Below are 15,996 nucleotides of genomic sequence, written 5' to 3' on the forward strand. Positions count from 1 at the left end.
TATATTTATACTATAATGGAGTCTATTTAGTGTGCAACGCCATTATGTCTTTTAAAAAAATCAATGAATATACCTTTTTAAAAGTATTTTTTTAGAAGCATGCCTTCCCCACTAGGCTTAATCATTTCTAGCTTTCAATTTAAAGTGAGAGACTGCTGAATCTTCCTTTCACTTGAACATTTAAAGACCACTGTAGGATTATTCAATGGCTTAATTTCAATATTGTTGTCTCAAGAAATAGGAAGGCCTCAGGAGAGGGAGAGAGACCAAGGACTGGCTAACTGATGGAGAAGCCAGAGCACACACTGCATTTATCTATTAAGTTTGCTTTCTTAATTTGGAAATGAGGACTATCCTGGGAAAAGGGTAGACACAGACACCTCTTTCCACGGCCTGTTTCCCAAACGTTGGCAGAACTGCAAGCCCGTCACTGCGGTGGAAACAGTGTTCTGGAGGAGGTTGCAGCACAGACCATGCTTAGGGACTGGATGGTTTTTGCAGGAGCTTTTTTTTTTTTAAACTACCATCTCCCAACTTTTAAAGCCAGATACTTGACAAGGATTTCAGATCTTGATGGGTTCATAGTAGGGAATATGGAAAGGACACACTGCTGATACTGTGTCTAACAATAAAGCACACAACTCAATGCTGTAAGGAGACAAGCTGTTTGATCTTTCAAACACAAGTGCACACAGCACAATCCAGAAATACCCAGGAGGACTTCTGCGGGCTTAACAGATGGCATCCTACTGAAACGAAACATGTATTAACAAGAAAATGTAAAACTTTTGGGGAAACAAATTTTCTGTTATTTCCCATCCAACTAAAATGGAAGATAAAACCATCATCACCAGAACAAAACAATTTCTTTCTAAACAAGTACAATCATAGTGCTGGGTTGGCAGTTAACTCTTTTTACCCTACTAAATTCAAGAGATTAATCTCCACCTTGTCCTGTATATTTTCTACATTTTTTATTAAGAGGCTACTTGGTAGTGTCAGTGGACATCTTTTACACCTATTAGCTCAAACTAGTAAAACCTTGTACTTCTCTATTGCACCGCCATTAAAAGCAGCATTAGTGTATTTTGTCATTCAAAAAAAAAAAAAGTTTGCTTTCTTACATTCGCTTTGTTTGGGACATCTCAAAATAATTACAATACTAACAATAAAGATTACTGATCACAGATCACCTTAACATATACTTTTTTAAAAGTTTGAAATGTTGCCAGAATTACCAAAATGTGACACAGAGACATGAAATGAGCACATGCTGTTGGAAAAATGTTGCCAACAGACTTGCTAGACAGTGGGTTGCCATAAACCTTCAATATGTAAAACATACAATAAGAAGAACAATAAAGCAAAGTGCAGTAAAATGAGGCTATTAAATGAGTGCAATAAAATGTATACTATTAAAGCATGGGGTACAATTTCTACCTTTGGTAGTTTCTATGAACAATCTAAATGTAGCCAAAAATATATCTAGTATCATATCAACATAGTCATTTCATTCAGCTCTATTAAAAATTATATGCTTTGTCTTCGTAATTCCAGGTAAGTTTGTACTGAAAAGCCCAGTTATTCCAATGTTATGTTGAACCTGCCATAATCTCTTTTGCTATCATGAACACAAAATGTTAGAGACTTTTTTTACTATAATACTTTTGTTTGGGCATTGTAACATTCTACTTTTAACTTCCTTCATTGGTTTCCTTTTTCACAAGATATAACTGAACAGTTCTGCAGTGTTTTCAGTTTCAAAAATATTTAACTCCTGTTAAATTATGGTTTACACTGACACCTAGCTGTGATCCTGAAACTGAATTTTCTAAATAAACAAAAACAGATGCTCTGAGAAAGGCATAAGAAAGCTTGTAGTTTTACTTACTCTCCTCTCCGCAGACACATACTCCATAATTTAAAACCAAATGCTTGTGAGAAAGCTGGCTCATCATGCTTGCTGCTTCAAAAAAAGACTAAGGAAAAGAAAAACAAAAAGTACAAAGAATTACTGTTTGACTGTTGTCCACAAGTACTCATAGTTCAGAAAAATTTCTCTGCCATAATAAAGATGAACTTTCTCCTACTCTCAGTATGACTATAAGTAGGCATAAAAGTGATTTGGTCCCCTTATATGGACCTGCAACTGCCATCAACCTTCTGAAGAAACCCCCACGTAAGCCTGGAATACGGAAATCAAAGTGAGAGATGGGAGTGGTACAGGAACCATGAATGATGCCAGTCAAACAGGCTTGACCCATAACATCTGAAATAGAGGACAGATGTACATACAACTAGAGGTAGATATTAGAGAGAGAGGGAACTGAGGTAGATGGATGTAGCCTTTAAATAGTACTTCTAAAGAATTAAGAATGTGCAGATAAAATATCACAACATCTGTGTCAGCATACTGGCATAGTTTTAACTTCACTTTAATTCAACTAAACTTTGACTAAAACCTCTGGGTATGATTGTTCAGTGAATCACAATTACCAATACTGTGGTGTTCTGGATTAGAATAACTCTTTGGCTTGAATTTTTCACATAATCTTCCACTAACAACCTTTAAGATATTGTAACTATCATATCGTGCTGTTCAGAGCTCTGGCAACTGCCCACGTGGTCTGCCTGCTATCATCTCTGAATGATGCCCAGAGACATCCAGATTCACTAAGAATGTTCCTTAGTACAGTGCCTTTCACACTTTTTTTTTTAAATAAATGAAATTATAGAAGAACCTCTGTGTAAACCATAAAGAAAGCTCTGCAGAGTCAAGTTTGAAAATCATGGCCACAGTATATGCAGAAATGTAATAACACTCCAAACATAATGCTAAACATAATTTGTTTGGAATTAAGTTATTATTATCTTATTGTACTTTAGGTTCTGAGGTACGTGTGCAGATCATGCAGCATTGTTGCATAAGTGCATACATAACCAGGTGGTTTGCTGCCTCCATTCCCCCTTCATCTATATCCAGCATTTTTCCCCACGTTATCATTTTTTAAACAATTCCATAATTTTAAAACCCTGTAATTCTGTAGCCCCACAAGAATATATCCTCAGAAAAGTCCTTGACATATTTAAAAATTACAATTTTGGAAAGCTACAAATGAGTACATTGTATACATATGAGAGCACATCTTTAAACAGCATAAACTACATGAATTACGTAAAGAACATACACACCTCTGAATAGTTTCTATGTGCTTTATCCAGAACTTTTAAAAGAACTTCTGTTTCATGCAGTTGGCCATAGTCTCCTACCTCTCTTCGTATGCCTTTAAAAATCTTTGTAAAAGTGCCTTGGCCAAGGCTTTCATTCTTCAAGAGAAAAGAATGAGTAAAGATGGAGAAAGAGGTCAGAACAAGAAAATATGTTCAATGAGGAAGAATTTTTTTAATCCATAAGCAAGTATTTCCCTTACAATCTAAACCCAGATTTGAGACTCCAAATAATTAATTCTTTTATTCTGCTTCCTTAATTAGTAATGAGACAGAAAACAAGGATTGATGAATTAAGTGTATTCTGACTCTACTTGGTTTTGAAATTTCCTGAATGGGCTATAATTGTCACTTTTAAAAAAATAGTCATTGTTTACCTACATTTGCTTACATGAGAATCATTTGTTTGCCTTTCCTACTAGTGCAATAGAGTGTGGTCTATAGAGGCAGAATATCTGACTTTTTCTTATTATCACTTACTAGTTGTATGACCTTGTACAGGCTATTTTATCTCTGTGCTACAGCTGTCTTGGTTTCTTCATGTGAAAAATGAGAATAGTAACTATTTTCCCCATAGGATTGTTATGAACAGTAAGTGAATAAATACATAAAAATACTTAGTACAGTCATGACACATAGTAAATGTGCATTAAGTGTTAGCTGTTACCACTAGTACTAGTATTTCTTGCATATCTTTATAAAGTAATTGTTGAAAGTCTGCACTCTGAAGTAAGGCTGCCTTTGTTCAAATCCAAGCTCTACTATTTATGAGTTTTTTAATATTAGTCAAGTTACCTGGCCACTCTGTTTCCTATAACTCACATGAGGATTCTTGTCTTTATCATTCTGGCTAATTCTATTGTTTCCTTATAGAGCTCAGATATCAGTTGGTCTTTCTCATAATGCCTTCCATGTCCCTTAATCCTCTTTCATATGTTCCACTTCTTTCTCCCTAACTGCTGCATTCTTAATTTCTTCAGATCTATCTTACAATTCACTAATTCTTGCTTCACCTATAAGTAATTTCCTTTTCAACCTGTATACTCTGTTTTAATGTCAATGAGCATATTTATAATTTCTGTGCTTTTTTTCCTGAAATCTTTTTTGTTTGTTAAAACAATGTCTTTTTATTTCTCCATGTTTTCAATTCCTTTTCTATCTTTAAACATTCATAGGTATTTTATAGTTTGTATCTGAAAATTCTGTGACAGGAAGTTCCTGGAGTTCTAATTTTGATGTTTGTTGGTCAGCTGACTCTTACTTAATCCTGCATTACTTCTTTGTATGTTTCTAAATTTTCTCTTAAAAGCTCATGTTTGGAATGGTTTTATCTGTGGAAATTATGGGTTGCCTAGGTTAAGAGTATATGGCTCCAAAAAGATTTTTTATTTGTTTCTTTCAAGAACCACACAATATTAGGAGAGTACCACTTTTAATGTAGAGTTTCTCAGTCTATGTAGGTAGTATAATGAAGCCCAAATTCAAAAGCTTATGATGACAAATTCTTATGAAAGAATCCTTTTCCTCACTAGAAGCCCAATTAAAAGTGATGACATTGCTTTTCTTCTCTGCTTGCCCGTGAGTGAATTTTTCACATTGTATATATTATTTTACTGAGGATGTATTTACTTAATAGTCCTGGTTTTATTCAGGGATAGTCTCACTTTTAACTCCTGGCCTTGCACAAGTCTGAGACATGGCCCTTTTAAATCTTTTTTTTTTTGAGACGGAGTTTCGCTTTTGTTACCCAGGCTGGAGTGCAATGGCTCGATCTCGGCTCACCGCAACCTCCGCCTCCTGGGTTCAAGCAATTCTCCTGCCTCAGCCTCCTGAGTAGCTGGGATTACAGGCACGTGCCACCATGCCCAGCTAATTTTTTGTATTTTTAGTAGAGACGGGGTTTCACTGTGTTTACCAGGATGGTCTCGATCTCTTGACCTCGTGATCCACCCACCTCAGCCTCCCAAAGTGCTGGGATTACAGGCGTGAGCCACCACGCCCGGCCCCGGCCCTTTTAAATCTTAACCCCCTTGATAAGTGTGGCTAATCACCAACCCTAACCAGCTGTCAGCCAAATTATCAGATCTTAGGTACTACAGTTGACCCTTAAACCACATGGGATTGGGGTGCACAGCTCCATTTATATGTGAATTTTTTTTTTTTTTCAGTAAACGCAGTGGGCCCTCTGTCCTGGCAAGGCAGTTCTGCATCTGCAAAGAAACCCAGATGGAAAATGCGGTATTTCTGCACTCCAGCCTGGAAGATAGGGCAAGTCCCACCTCTAAAAAATAAATAAATAATTTTAGAAAATATTTAGTTATTTTAAAAAAGAAATACAGTGTTCATGGGATACAAAACCTGCATATATGGAGGGCTAACTTTTCATATCCACAGGTTCCACAGGGCCAAATAGAGGACTTAAGTATGCTCAGACTTTGGTATCCAAGCGTAATCCTGGAACCAATCCCTCAAGGACACTGAGAGATGGCTGGATTTTGTTCTCATTTTTAATCCCTTGAATTCCCCTTTCTTGAGAACTTGAGAGTTAAGATATAAATTTTTGTAGATTTTTAATTTTAGATTTGTGAAGAATCATTTTTCAATTTCCAAGAAGAAATTTTAAACTCCATTCTTAGGATAATTAATTTTGCTCACTTCTAACATGAAATTTGTATATTTTTCCTAAGAAAAATACTTAAATCACAACTAAATTTGTATACGTTATAACAAAATAGTTCCTTCCAAATGTCACCTGAATGTAAATCAAGAAAACAGACGTCGTTTTAAAAGGGCAAAAAAGATAGTAATCAGTATCTAATGACTTACAAATATCAAATCTTCATTTCTAATTTTGTGAAACACCATTTGGTTCACATTATTATGCCTCTGTAATGTTGGTGAGATTGGGACATCAGAAACACCATTCATTCTGAAGACTAGAAGGTTTGATTTATCTGAAAAAATAAAATACATATATATCATGTCAAAATAAATTGAAAAGAGTAAAATGAAATGTGTTCTATATATAAGAAATGCTTAACTGCTCTTTTTTTATAATAACAAGATTATTTTAAAAGTTAACTCATTGAACTTTGATGTATTATTCTGACTTAATACATTCAAAATTATGATCACTTCCTTAATTAATGTAATTTGAATTTTGATGTATTATTTCATTAATTCAAAATTATAGTCACATCTTTAACTCATATCATTTTTCAGGAATTTTAATAACTTTTAATAATAAGGCTCATTATTTCAAGGGATTTCCAACTTTACTATCTTTATTTTAAAAATACAGAAATTGTGGCTCACGCCTGTAATCCCAGCACTTTGAGAGGCCGAGGCGGGTGGATCATGAGGTCACGAGATCGAGACCATCCTGGCCAACATGGTGAAACCCCATCTCTACTAATAAAATACAAAAATTAGCTGGGCATGGTGGCGCGCGCCTGTAGTCCCAGCTACTCAGGAGGCTGAGGCAGGAGAATTGCTTGAATCTGGGAGGCGGAGGTTGCAGTGAGCTGAGATCGCGCCACTGCACTCCAGCCTGGCGCCTGGCAACAGAGCGAGACTCTGTCTCAAAAAAAAAAAAAAAAAAAAAAAAAAAAAAAATTAAAATCCTCAAAGAATATGAAAATTTCTACTTACAACAACATGAGAATTTAGTAGTGAGGTCTTCCAGCTCAACAAATAAGTGACATACCACACAATTATTATCCTTAAAATCTTATTTTAGAATAATTGAACTTCAAGTCACTTCTAGACCACTGAAACCAAAGTAAACAATCTTATTTGATTGGTGCTTGTACAAGAGAATAAGATAAAATTGACTTTAAGACCTGCTTCTTTCATATATCCTTTCAAATCAGTGTACTGAAGATACCTCACACCACATACACAATCCATGACCAATAATTTTAAAATAACTGGAAAATTATTTTACCTTTTGGCTTTGGGGGACAGCATTTAGTAAACTGGAAAATTATATTGTCTGAGCGAACAGTTTCCATCTGGTAACAATTCAAAAGATCTTTAAGACTACTGAAGTTCTTCTTTGTCCCACTGAGGTTGTACTCTTCATTCTCATTTTTTGTAATCAAACAGTGTTTATATTCAATGACATTTTCTCGCTGTTAAAGAAAGGGAAGAAAATCACAATGGATATCATAGTGATTATTCTGACAAAAGGCTATTACAAGAACAAGCAATAGAATAAACATTTGAACCATGAATCCTGATGCAGTGTCGGTATAGTGATAGGAGTACTTGGTTCCTCAAAAGGGCAATTCACAATTTCTCAGCCTGTCAAAGTGGTTTAAAAGTTGATTTTATGAAAAAGCATGTAAGAAGGAAATGATAATTAATAATAATAATACCATCCTTAATAGTTTTCCATCATTTATAAGATAAAGCCTAAAATGAATGTAGCAATATAGAGCTTTCCATGAGCTGGTTTCTGCCTCCATCTCCAATCTCAGCTCCTGCCACTGCCAACATACATACAACCTATTTTCCAGCCATATTAAATGACTTAAATCATTTCAAGCAACTGCTATGCTGCTTCATGCCTTGATAACTCTTCATGCTATCTGTCTACCTAAGAATGTATACCCACTTTTTCTGAGCAATGAACCTTTATTCAGTTATCAAAACTCAGTTCAAGTACCACTTTTTCTATGAGGTCCTCTCTAATGCTCACCTTATTGCACAAGCAAAGGTGAACATGCAGCCATTTCACTGCACCACCATTGTATTTGTATAATTATCTTTAACAGGACATTTTTAATATTTTGCAGTTTTAAAATATTTGTCTTATGTACTATATTATGAACATGTTCATCTGTTTTTAAGGTGCATTTTATAAACACATTCATTCTACTTAGAAACATTTATATAAAATCTACCATTATCTCAAGGTCAATCAAGTCCTTCCTATGCCAAATGACCTTTCTTAATAATTGTAAGCATGTTTGTTACTGTCAGTATTTGCCTATGCTAGACCATTACAATGTTCAGTTTAGAATTTTTTTTGTATACTTTAAAATTTTTGTTTCTCCAGTAGATAAGTTTCTTTAAAGTAGGGCTATAGCATAAACGCTCTAATACTTAGCCCTCATTAGCCTTGGCACATACAGTGAACATAAAATATATAGAGATAGATAGATATTTTGAATTGATACTTGAATATAATATACTATTATCTGTTACAGTAAGAAGATACTTTGAAATTAGGATAGATTACCAGTTTTACACAAAGGTAAGGTGATGGAGTAACCTACCTTCTGTAATTAATCTACCCTCTATATATGCTAAATTAAGTTCTATTTTATGAAAATTTAAATAACTGAATAATAAAATTCTTACTTTCTGTATTCTTAAAAAGCAAGATAAATTTGAAAGCTGCTATAAAGTTTCTTAGGATTTATACCATGAAATTGCTTCATAAGTGATAGTAAATAATCATAAATGAGATCCAAGATGATCTGTATTGACAGTGAGGTTTCATTGCAGTTTTACCTTCAAAATATACATTGTAAACCAATATTCTTAATATTAGAAAATCACTAGTTAAAAGTACTTTATGTTTCTGTTTCTTTGTTATTGCCCGATTTTTCTCTAATTCTGTAACCACTGTTAATAGACAGAAAATTTGCTTCCAATTTATTTTGTTCTACATGATAAGGTAAAGATTTCTAGTTAAAAAAAAAAAAAAAAAAAAGACACTTGATGAAATACCTTTTGACACACTGGTAACACCAAAACATCAGAAAATAAAATAAATACAAAATTAAAAGACATTATAAATTATTTTAAATTTTTATATAAACCCTGGGAATTACATCTTGTTTATTTGTGCAGAATCTCTGAGGTAAATAAAGCATTATTACAGTAGTTATCATATCCAAAGTTATAATTCTGAGTATTAAAAAGGAAATATGGTAAATCAATATGGAGAGGAAATTAAATGAACTAAATAAAGTGTTACCGCTAATAAATGTGATATACTAACCTCGACAGCAAAAGTCAGAAAATATTTATTAAAGTCCTTAGGACTGCATCGAAGTACATACAGTCCAGTCTGATTGCCTGCTTTCTTCAGTTTACTGATGGCAAAGTCCATTCTAAAGGTAAAGAAGAAGGAATCTGAATGATAATATAGCAAGCACCATAATATTATGACCAAATGTCATCTAAAAAAAATCAAAAGTCAAATCTAAAACTGTCGGAATTATCTCCTCTACTTTATATGTTTAGCAATAATCTTTCAATGGAAAAAAATCAAAGTACCAAGCTATTTTGTAGTAAGTTCAAACCACTACAAGGGGCAATTACATAGCTTTAAAAACCAGTGAAAGGTATTATAAGACAAAATCACAAAGAACAATCTGTTCATTTGATTTTTCTGCCTGCTGATTTCAACATTAGTATTTTCTAAACTATACTCACTCTCAGAAAACTTCATTTAACTATACAGATAATATATCAGAAAATACTTACATCTCTTCTACCATAGCAGTTACTGACATAAAAATCTGAATGCATGATTTTACTATTTAGTATGATAACAAATTCTAAGAGAAGACTCATGGCAACTGGCAAAGACTACTGAGTTTTAAAATTTGTGATGTTTTCTCAAGCTGCACATCTTGAAAGAAAAGCAAAATATAATATATACAAAAGCAATAATCATTTTGGTTTCACTTATCATCTTATTTCTAATATACAAACCAATGTTTGCACATAGTAGGTACTCAGTAAATATAAATAAAAGAATGTTTGACTGAATTGATGGATACATGAATAAAGGCAAGGAGTGTTAAAAAATTAAACATGTAAATTACAGACATAATGTTCAAGGAGTGCAGCTTTTTCATAGCAACCATATTCATTACTAAATAAATATTAAGCATAGACTAAATCAAGTTTTCATATTACCCAAGATATATTTTCTCAAATATTTAGGGGTAGGTTAAATGCAAGGAACATAATATGCTCATGATCCCAGATTTTCCCTCTGCAAGTTATTCAAATCTGTTATCAACATAAAGTACATCCTAGCTGAGAGATCATTAGGACTTAAGCCAAACAGATGTTATGCATGATAGCTGGCTTTACCTAGTATTAAAGTAAGGATCTACAACTGTGTGAGCCAATATGATAGTTACTAGCCACATGTCGCTATTTAAATGTAAAGAAATTAAAATTAAATTAAAATTCAGTTCCATGGTTACACTAGCCACATCTCAAATACGAAACAGCCACATGTGGCTAGTGGCTACTGTGTTACACAGCACAGATACAGAATATTTTCATCACTGCACGGACAGTGGACATAATATACGTCTTGTGTTTGCACCTTTCAGTATAAAGAGATGGACTATCCAAAAAAAGAGAATTTTCAAATTTTGCACTGTGACTCCTTTGTAATATTTTAAAATTAATAAAACATAAATTGGAGGTCTTTTTTAGTAACACTCAAGAGTGAATTAATCACACACAGGCATGATTAACAAATGTTAACCTTCTACAAGTTATAAATATTATAGATTGGGATATAGATGGTAAATTATACACTAAATAATTCTAATTACTATGTAATGATTGCAAATAGTCTTTTGTTTAAAAAAACTTGTCAAACTATTTTTTTTCTAAATGTACATGTATCACTCTGTTATATTAACTTTTCTTTGTAAATATATCATTTACTTTTAAGTCTATATTACTCACGAAATTGGGCCATGACAGTTGCTTTGTATATTTTCAAGCACCGTTGGAGGTGCTACTTCTTTACAGAGGTAATGATGTGCATCTGCAGTTAATCTATAATATCCATCAATTAATGACACAAAAGACAAAGCTTCCCTTAATGAGCTAAGTTCAATTTCCTAATCAGAGAAAAGAAAAAGAAAGGACATCTTTCAGAAAGTCAACTGCATGTTAAATATTGAAAATTTTCTTCATTTCATGTTTTTAGAGTAATTCTCCTAAATAAAATTTCTTCTAAATTGTTTACATGTCTTTTATGGCTCAGTCTGATATTTAATTCTTATGTATGATGTTTAACATCCTCCTAAATACAGACAATCATATCTTCCCAGTTATAGTTCACTCTGTATCCATCATTTTACTTTATTTTCCAATATCCTTCTTAGACTAACATACTAGTTATCTCAGCTAGAAATCTATGTAATATGATATAAAAGTTGGCATTATAAATGATGACCATTTATTTTTAAATACCAATTTTTTTCTTTTTTCTTTCTTTTTTTTTTTTTTGAGACACAGTCTTGCTCCATTGCCCAGGCTGAAGTTCACTGGCCTACTCTTGGCTCACTGCAACCTCCACCTCCCAAGCTCAAGTGATCCTCCCACCTCACCCTTACGAGTAGCTAGGATTTACAGGCATGTGCCACCATGCCCAGCTAATTTTTCTATTCTTAGTAAAGACCATGTTGGCCGGGCAGGTCTCCAACTCCTGACCTCAAGTGATCCACTTACCTCGGCCTCCCAAAGTGCTGGGATTACAGATGTGAGCCACCGCATCAGCCTTATATACCCTTACGTACCAATTATATACTGCTAAAGTTAAAGTACTGATGCTGCAAGCTAAAATGTTAGGATATGTAGCTATGCTGTGTTTTCCCCCACCCCGAGTCAGAGTCTTGCTCTGTCACCCAGGCTGGAGTGCAGTGGCGTGATCTCGGCTCACTGCAACTTCTGCCTCCCGAGTTAAAACAATTTTTCTGCCTCAGCTGCCCAAGTAGCTGGGATTACAGGCACACACCAAGACGTCCAGCTAATTTTTGTATTTTTAGTAGAGACAGGGTTTCACTATGTTGGCCAGGCTGATCTCAAAGTCCTGACCTCATGATCCACCAGGCTTGGATTCCCAAAGTGCTGGGATTACAGACGTGAGCCACCACGCCCTGCCTGATTGTATCTTAATACATATGTGAACATATAATCAGTCTAAAATGCAGTATGTTACTTAAATGGGAAAATATATATACATATATAAAAATACTTATGTTTTTACATACAAAAAATCAATTATATAATGAAAAAAGCCCCATTTATAACAAAAAGAATGCAATATCAAGAATTAACAAAACCATTATTAGAAAAACTTTAAAACACTCTTGTAAGATGAAACTTTTTCTTTAAATATATAGAAGATTAATCATGTTCTTGGTAGGAAAATTCAGTATCATAAAAATGTAAAAATCCTCTCTAATTTTCTAATTTGTCTCGATCACAATAAAAATACCAACAGATACCAGAGGCTGTACCTACAAAAACAGGGCAAACATGAGATTCAGAAAATCAGATCCAATATAAAAGAGATAAAAAATAGTTACCAGGATAAGAAAGGAATGACCAAAAATTACATCTGTACAAAATAACAGTTGTACCTAGAGAGCTTCCAGGCCAGACTATAAAGTAAGATGCTGTGATCGAGGAGGTACTTCTCCAAAAAAGAAGTAAAAATGCTATAATATTTGACAGGTTTGATTATGTGAAATACTGTATTAAGAAGTACACTACAGAGTTCTTGTAGAAAATGAAAATAAAGCTAGATACAAAGGAAAAACCATAAAGCAATAATTAACCCCTGGGAAAAGTTACATAAGAATGAAAATGTGATCACAACATATTTCTTGCCCCAGCAATGAACAAAATTTCATAATCATAAAGGGAACACAGAATAGGGTCCTAAACCAAAAATTATAATAAGGAGACAAGCGTATGACATATTTGAACTACAACAGGTATTTAGTTAACACAACTAGCCAAAAAAAAAAAAAAAAAAAAAAAACCAGGTACTATAAAAATATCCTAAACAGATAACTGCTCCAAGATGGCCAGTTAGGAGGAGCTCAGGATTGCAGGTCCGAGTGAAAGCGCAGAGGGTGAGTGGACACCGCATTTCCAGACAGATTTTTACTGCCCACAGACCAGAAGATTCACAGGCAGAGGAGCCCCACGGATTGCCAGCGTGGCTGTTTGGCCTGCGCCCTGGCGCAGGGGTTCACAGTGCAGAGTAAACTAGACTGTGTCCCCTCTTAGCCAGCAAGGAGAGCTGAAACGGGGAGCCAGGCCAGGAGATTCCCGGGCAAAAAAGCACCACGAATCTCAGAGCCGCGGTTTCCGCCAGTGCAGCGGCTCCCTGTGCAGAGTAAACAAGACTGTGTCCCCTCTTAGCCAGCAAGGGGAGCTGAAGCAGGGAGCCAGGCCAGGAGATTCCAGGACAAAAAAGCGCCATGAATCTCAGAGCCGCGGTTTCAGCCGGCACAGTGGGTCGCTGCACGGGAAATCACACAGATCCCGGCGCCTATTCAACAGGCGACCAGGTCACCTGGTATAGAGCCGACCGTTCAACTAAAAAACAAAAGGCTCTGAGGCAGGGAGCCACGTGACCAGGCCGGGCTGGTCCCACCCCCACAAAAACAAAAACAAAATAAACAGCAATTGGAAACACTCTGGGTTGAGATTTTCACGGCAAGCACAACTGAACCCGGGACGGTGCAGCTCTGTGGAGGAGGGGCATCCGCCATTACGGAGGCAGGCTGCAGTTCCCGAGGCAACCTGCCGTCACCAAGGCAACCCGTCATTACAGAGAGAGTCCGTCACTACAGAGGCGGGCCAACATAGCGGAAGCAGTTCTAACTACACCAATATAAACAAGACTGCAGGGAAGTTCACACAGCAGCTGGGCAGAGCCCACAGCAGCTCAGCGAAGCCTCTGCAGGCTGAGCGTGACTAGGCAGTGTCCTTGTGGGTAGAGAAAACGGCAGCAGCACAGCGGAAACTCATAAAGCCCTAACTCCCTGGGACAGAAGACCTGGGGAAAAAAAAATGGGGTTTATGAGTTCTGCTGCTGCAGACTTAAACTTACCAAAATCAGGAAGTCAACAACTACAAAGTCGACAGGCGGATAAATCCACAAAGATGGGAAGAAACCAGCGAAAAAAGGATGAAAACACCCGAAACCAGAAAACCTCTCCTCCTACAAGGGATCACAACTCCTCACCAGCAAGGGAACAAGACTGGATGGAGAATGAGTGTGATGAAATGACAGAATCAGCCTTCAGAAAGTGGATATTAAGAAACTTCCGTGAGCTAAAAGAACATGTTCTAACCCAATGCAAAGAAACTAAGAACCTTGAAAAAAGACTTCACGAAATGCTAACGAGAATGGACAACTTAGAGAGGAACATGAGTGAATTGATGGAGCTGAAAAACACAACACGAGAACTTCGCGAAACATGCACAAGTTTCAACAGCCGAATTGACCAAGCAGAAGAAAGGATATCAGAGGTCGAAGATCAACTCAATGAAATAAAACGAGAAGGCAAGATTAGAGAAAACAGGGTAAAAAGGAATGAACAAAGTCAACAAGAAATATGGGACTATGTGAAAAGACCTAATCTACGTTTGATAGGTGTACCTGAATGTGACAAAGAGAATGAATCCAAGCTGGAAAATACTCTTCAGGATATTATCCAGGAAAACTTCCCCAACCTAGCAAGGCAGGCCAATATTCAAGTCCAGGAAATACAGAGAACACCACAAAGATATTCCTCTAGAAGAGCAACCCCAAGGCACATAATTGTCAGATTCACCAGGGTTGAAAAGAAGGAGAAAATGCTAAGGGCAGCCAGAGAGAAAGGTCGTGTTACCCACAAAAGGAAGCCCATCAGACTCACAGCAGATCTCTCAGCAGAAACCCTACAAGCTAGAAGAGAGTGGGGGCCGATATTCAACATCCTTAAAGAAAACAACTTTCAACCCAGAATTTCATATCCAGCCAAACTAAGCTTCATAAGTGAAGGAAAAATAAAATCCTTTGTGAACAAGCAAGCACTCAGAGATTTCATCACCACCAGACCGGCTTTACAAGAGCCCCTGAAAGAGGCACTACACATAGAAAAGAACAACCAATACCAGCCACTCCAAAAACACACGAAATGGTAAAGAGCATCAACACAATGAAGAATCTGCATCAACCAACGGGCAAAACAGCTGGCTAGCATCAAAATGGCAGGATCAAATTCACACATAACAACATTAACCCTAAACGTAAATGGACTAAATGCCCCAATCAAAAGACACAGACTGGCAAATTGGATAAAAAGCCAAAACCCATCTGTGTGCTGTATCCAGGAAACACATCTCACATGCAAGGATACACAAAGGCTCAAAATAAAGGGATGGAGGAAGATTTACCAAGCAAATGGAGAGCAAAAAAAAGCAGGAGTTGCAATTTTCATCACTGATAAAATAGACTTTAAAGCAACAAAGATCAAAAGAGACAAGGACATTACATAATGGTAAAAGGATCAATACAACAAGAAGAGCTAACGATTCTAAATATATATGCACCTAATACAGGAGCACCCAGATATATAAGGCAAGTTCTTAATAACTTACAAAGAGACTTAGACTCCCACACAATAATAGTGGGAGACTTCAACACACCATTGTCAATATTAGACAGATCGAGACAGAAAATTAATAAGGATATCCAGGACTTGAACTCAGACCTGGAACAAGCAAACCTAATAGACATTTACAGAACTCTCTACCCCAAATCCACAGAATATACATTCTTCTCAGCACCACATCACACCTACTCTAAAATTGCCACATAATTGGAAGTAAATCACTCCTCAGCAAATGCAAAAGAACGGAAACCATAACAAACAGTCTCTCAGACCACAGTGCAATCAACTTAGAACTCAGAATTCAGAAACCAACCCAGAA

General features: G+C 35.9%; 1 protein-coding gene across 3 annotated transcripts in view; it reads right to left on the minus strand.

Annotated features, from left to right (window-relative positions):
* JAK2 (Janus kinase 2) overlaps positions 1 to 15,996 on the minus strand; it is a 123,147-nt gene that overhangs the window by 25,533 nt on the left and 81,618 nt on the right. For all 3 annotated transcript variants that reach the window (XM_012454553.3, XM_064361473.1, XM_012454554.3), the window contains 6 exons: positions 10,960 to 11,117; positions 9,242 to 9,353; positions 7,175 to 7,361; positions 6,055 to 6,182; positions 3,193 to 3,327; positions 1,892 to 1,979 (listed from right to left, as the gene is read on the minus strand). In XM_012454553.3, the coding sequence (XP_012309976.1) occupies positions 1,892 to 1,979; positions 3,193 to 3,327; positions 6,055 to 6,182; positions 7,175 to 7,361; positions 9,242 to 9,353; positions 10,960 to 11,117 (808 nt within the window). The remainder of the gene's footprint in view (positions 1 to 1,891; positions 1,980 to 3,192; positions 3,328 to 6,054; positions 6,183 to 7,174; positions 7,362 to 9,241; positions 9,354 to 10,959; positions 11,118 to 15,996) is intronic.

This window comes from Aotus nancymaae, unplaced genomic scaffold, assembly GCF_030222135.1.
Source record: "Aotus nancymaae isolate 86718 unplaced genomic scaffold, 86718_ANA_hifiasm-v0.15.2.pri h1tg000041l, whole genome shotgun sequence".
Classification (NCBI taxonomy): domain Eukaryota; kingdom Metazoa; phylum Chordata; class Mammalia; order Primates; family Aotidae; genus Aotus; species Aotus nancymaae.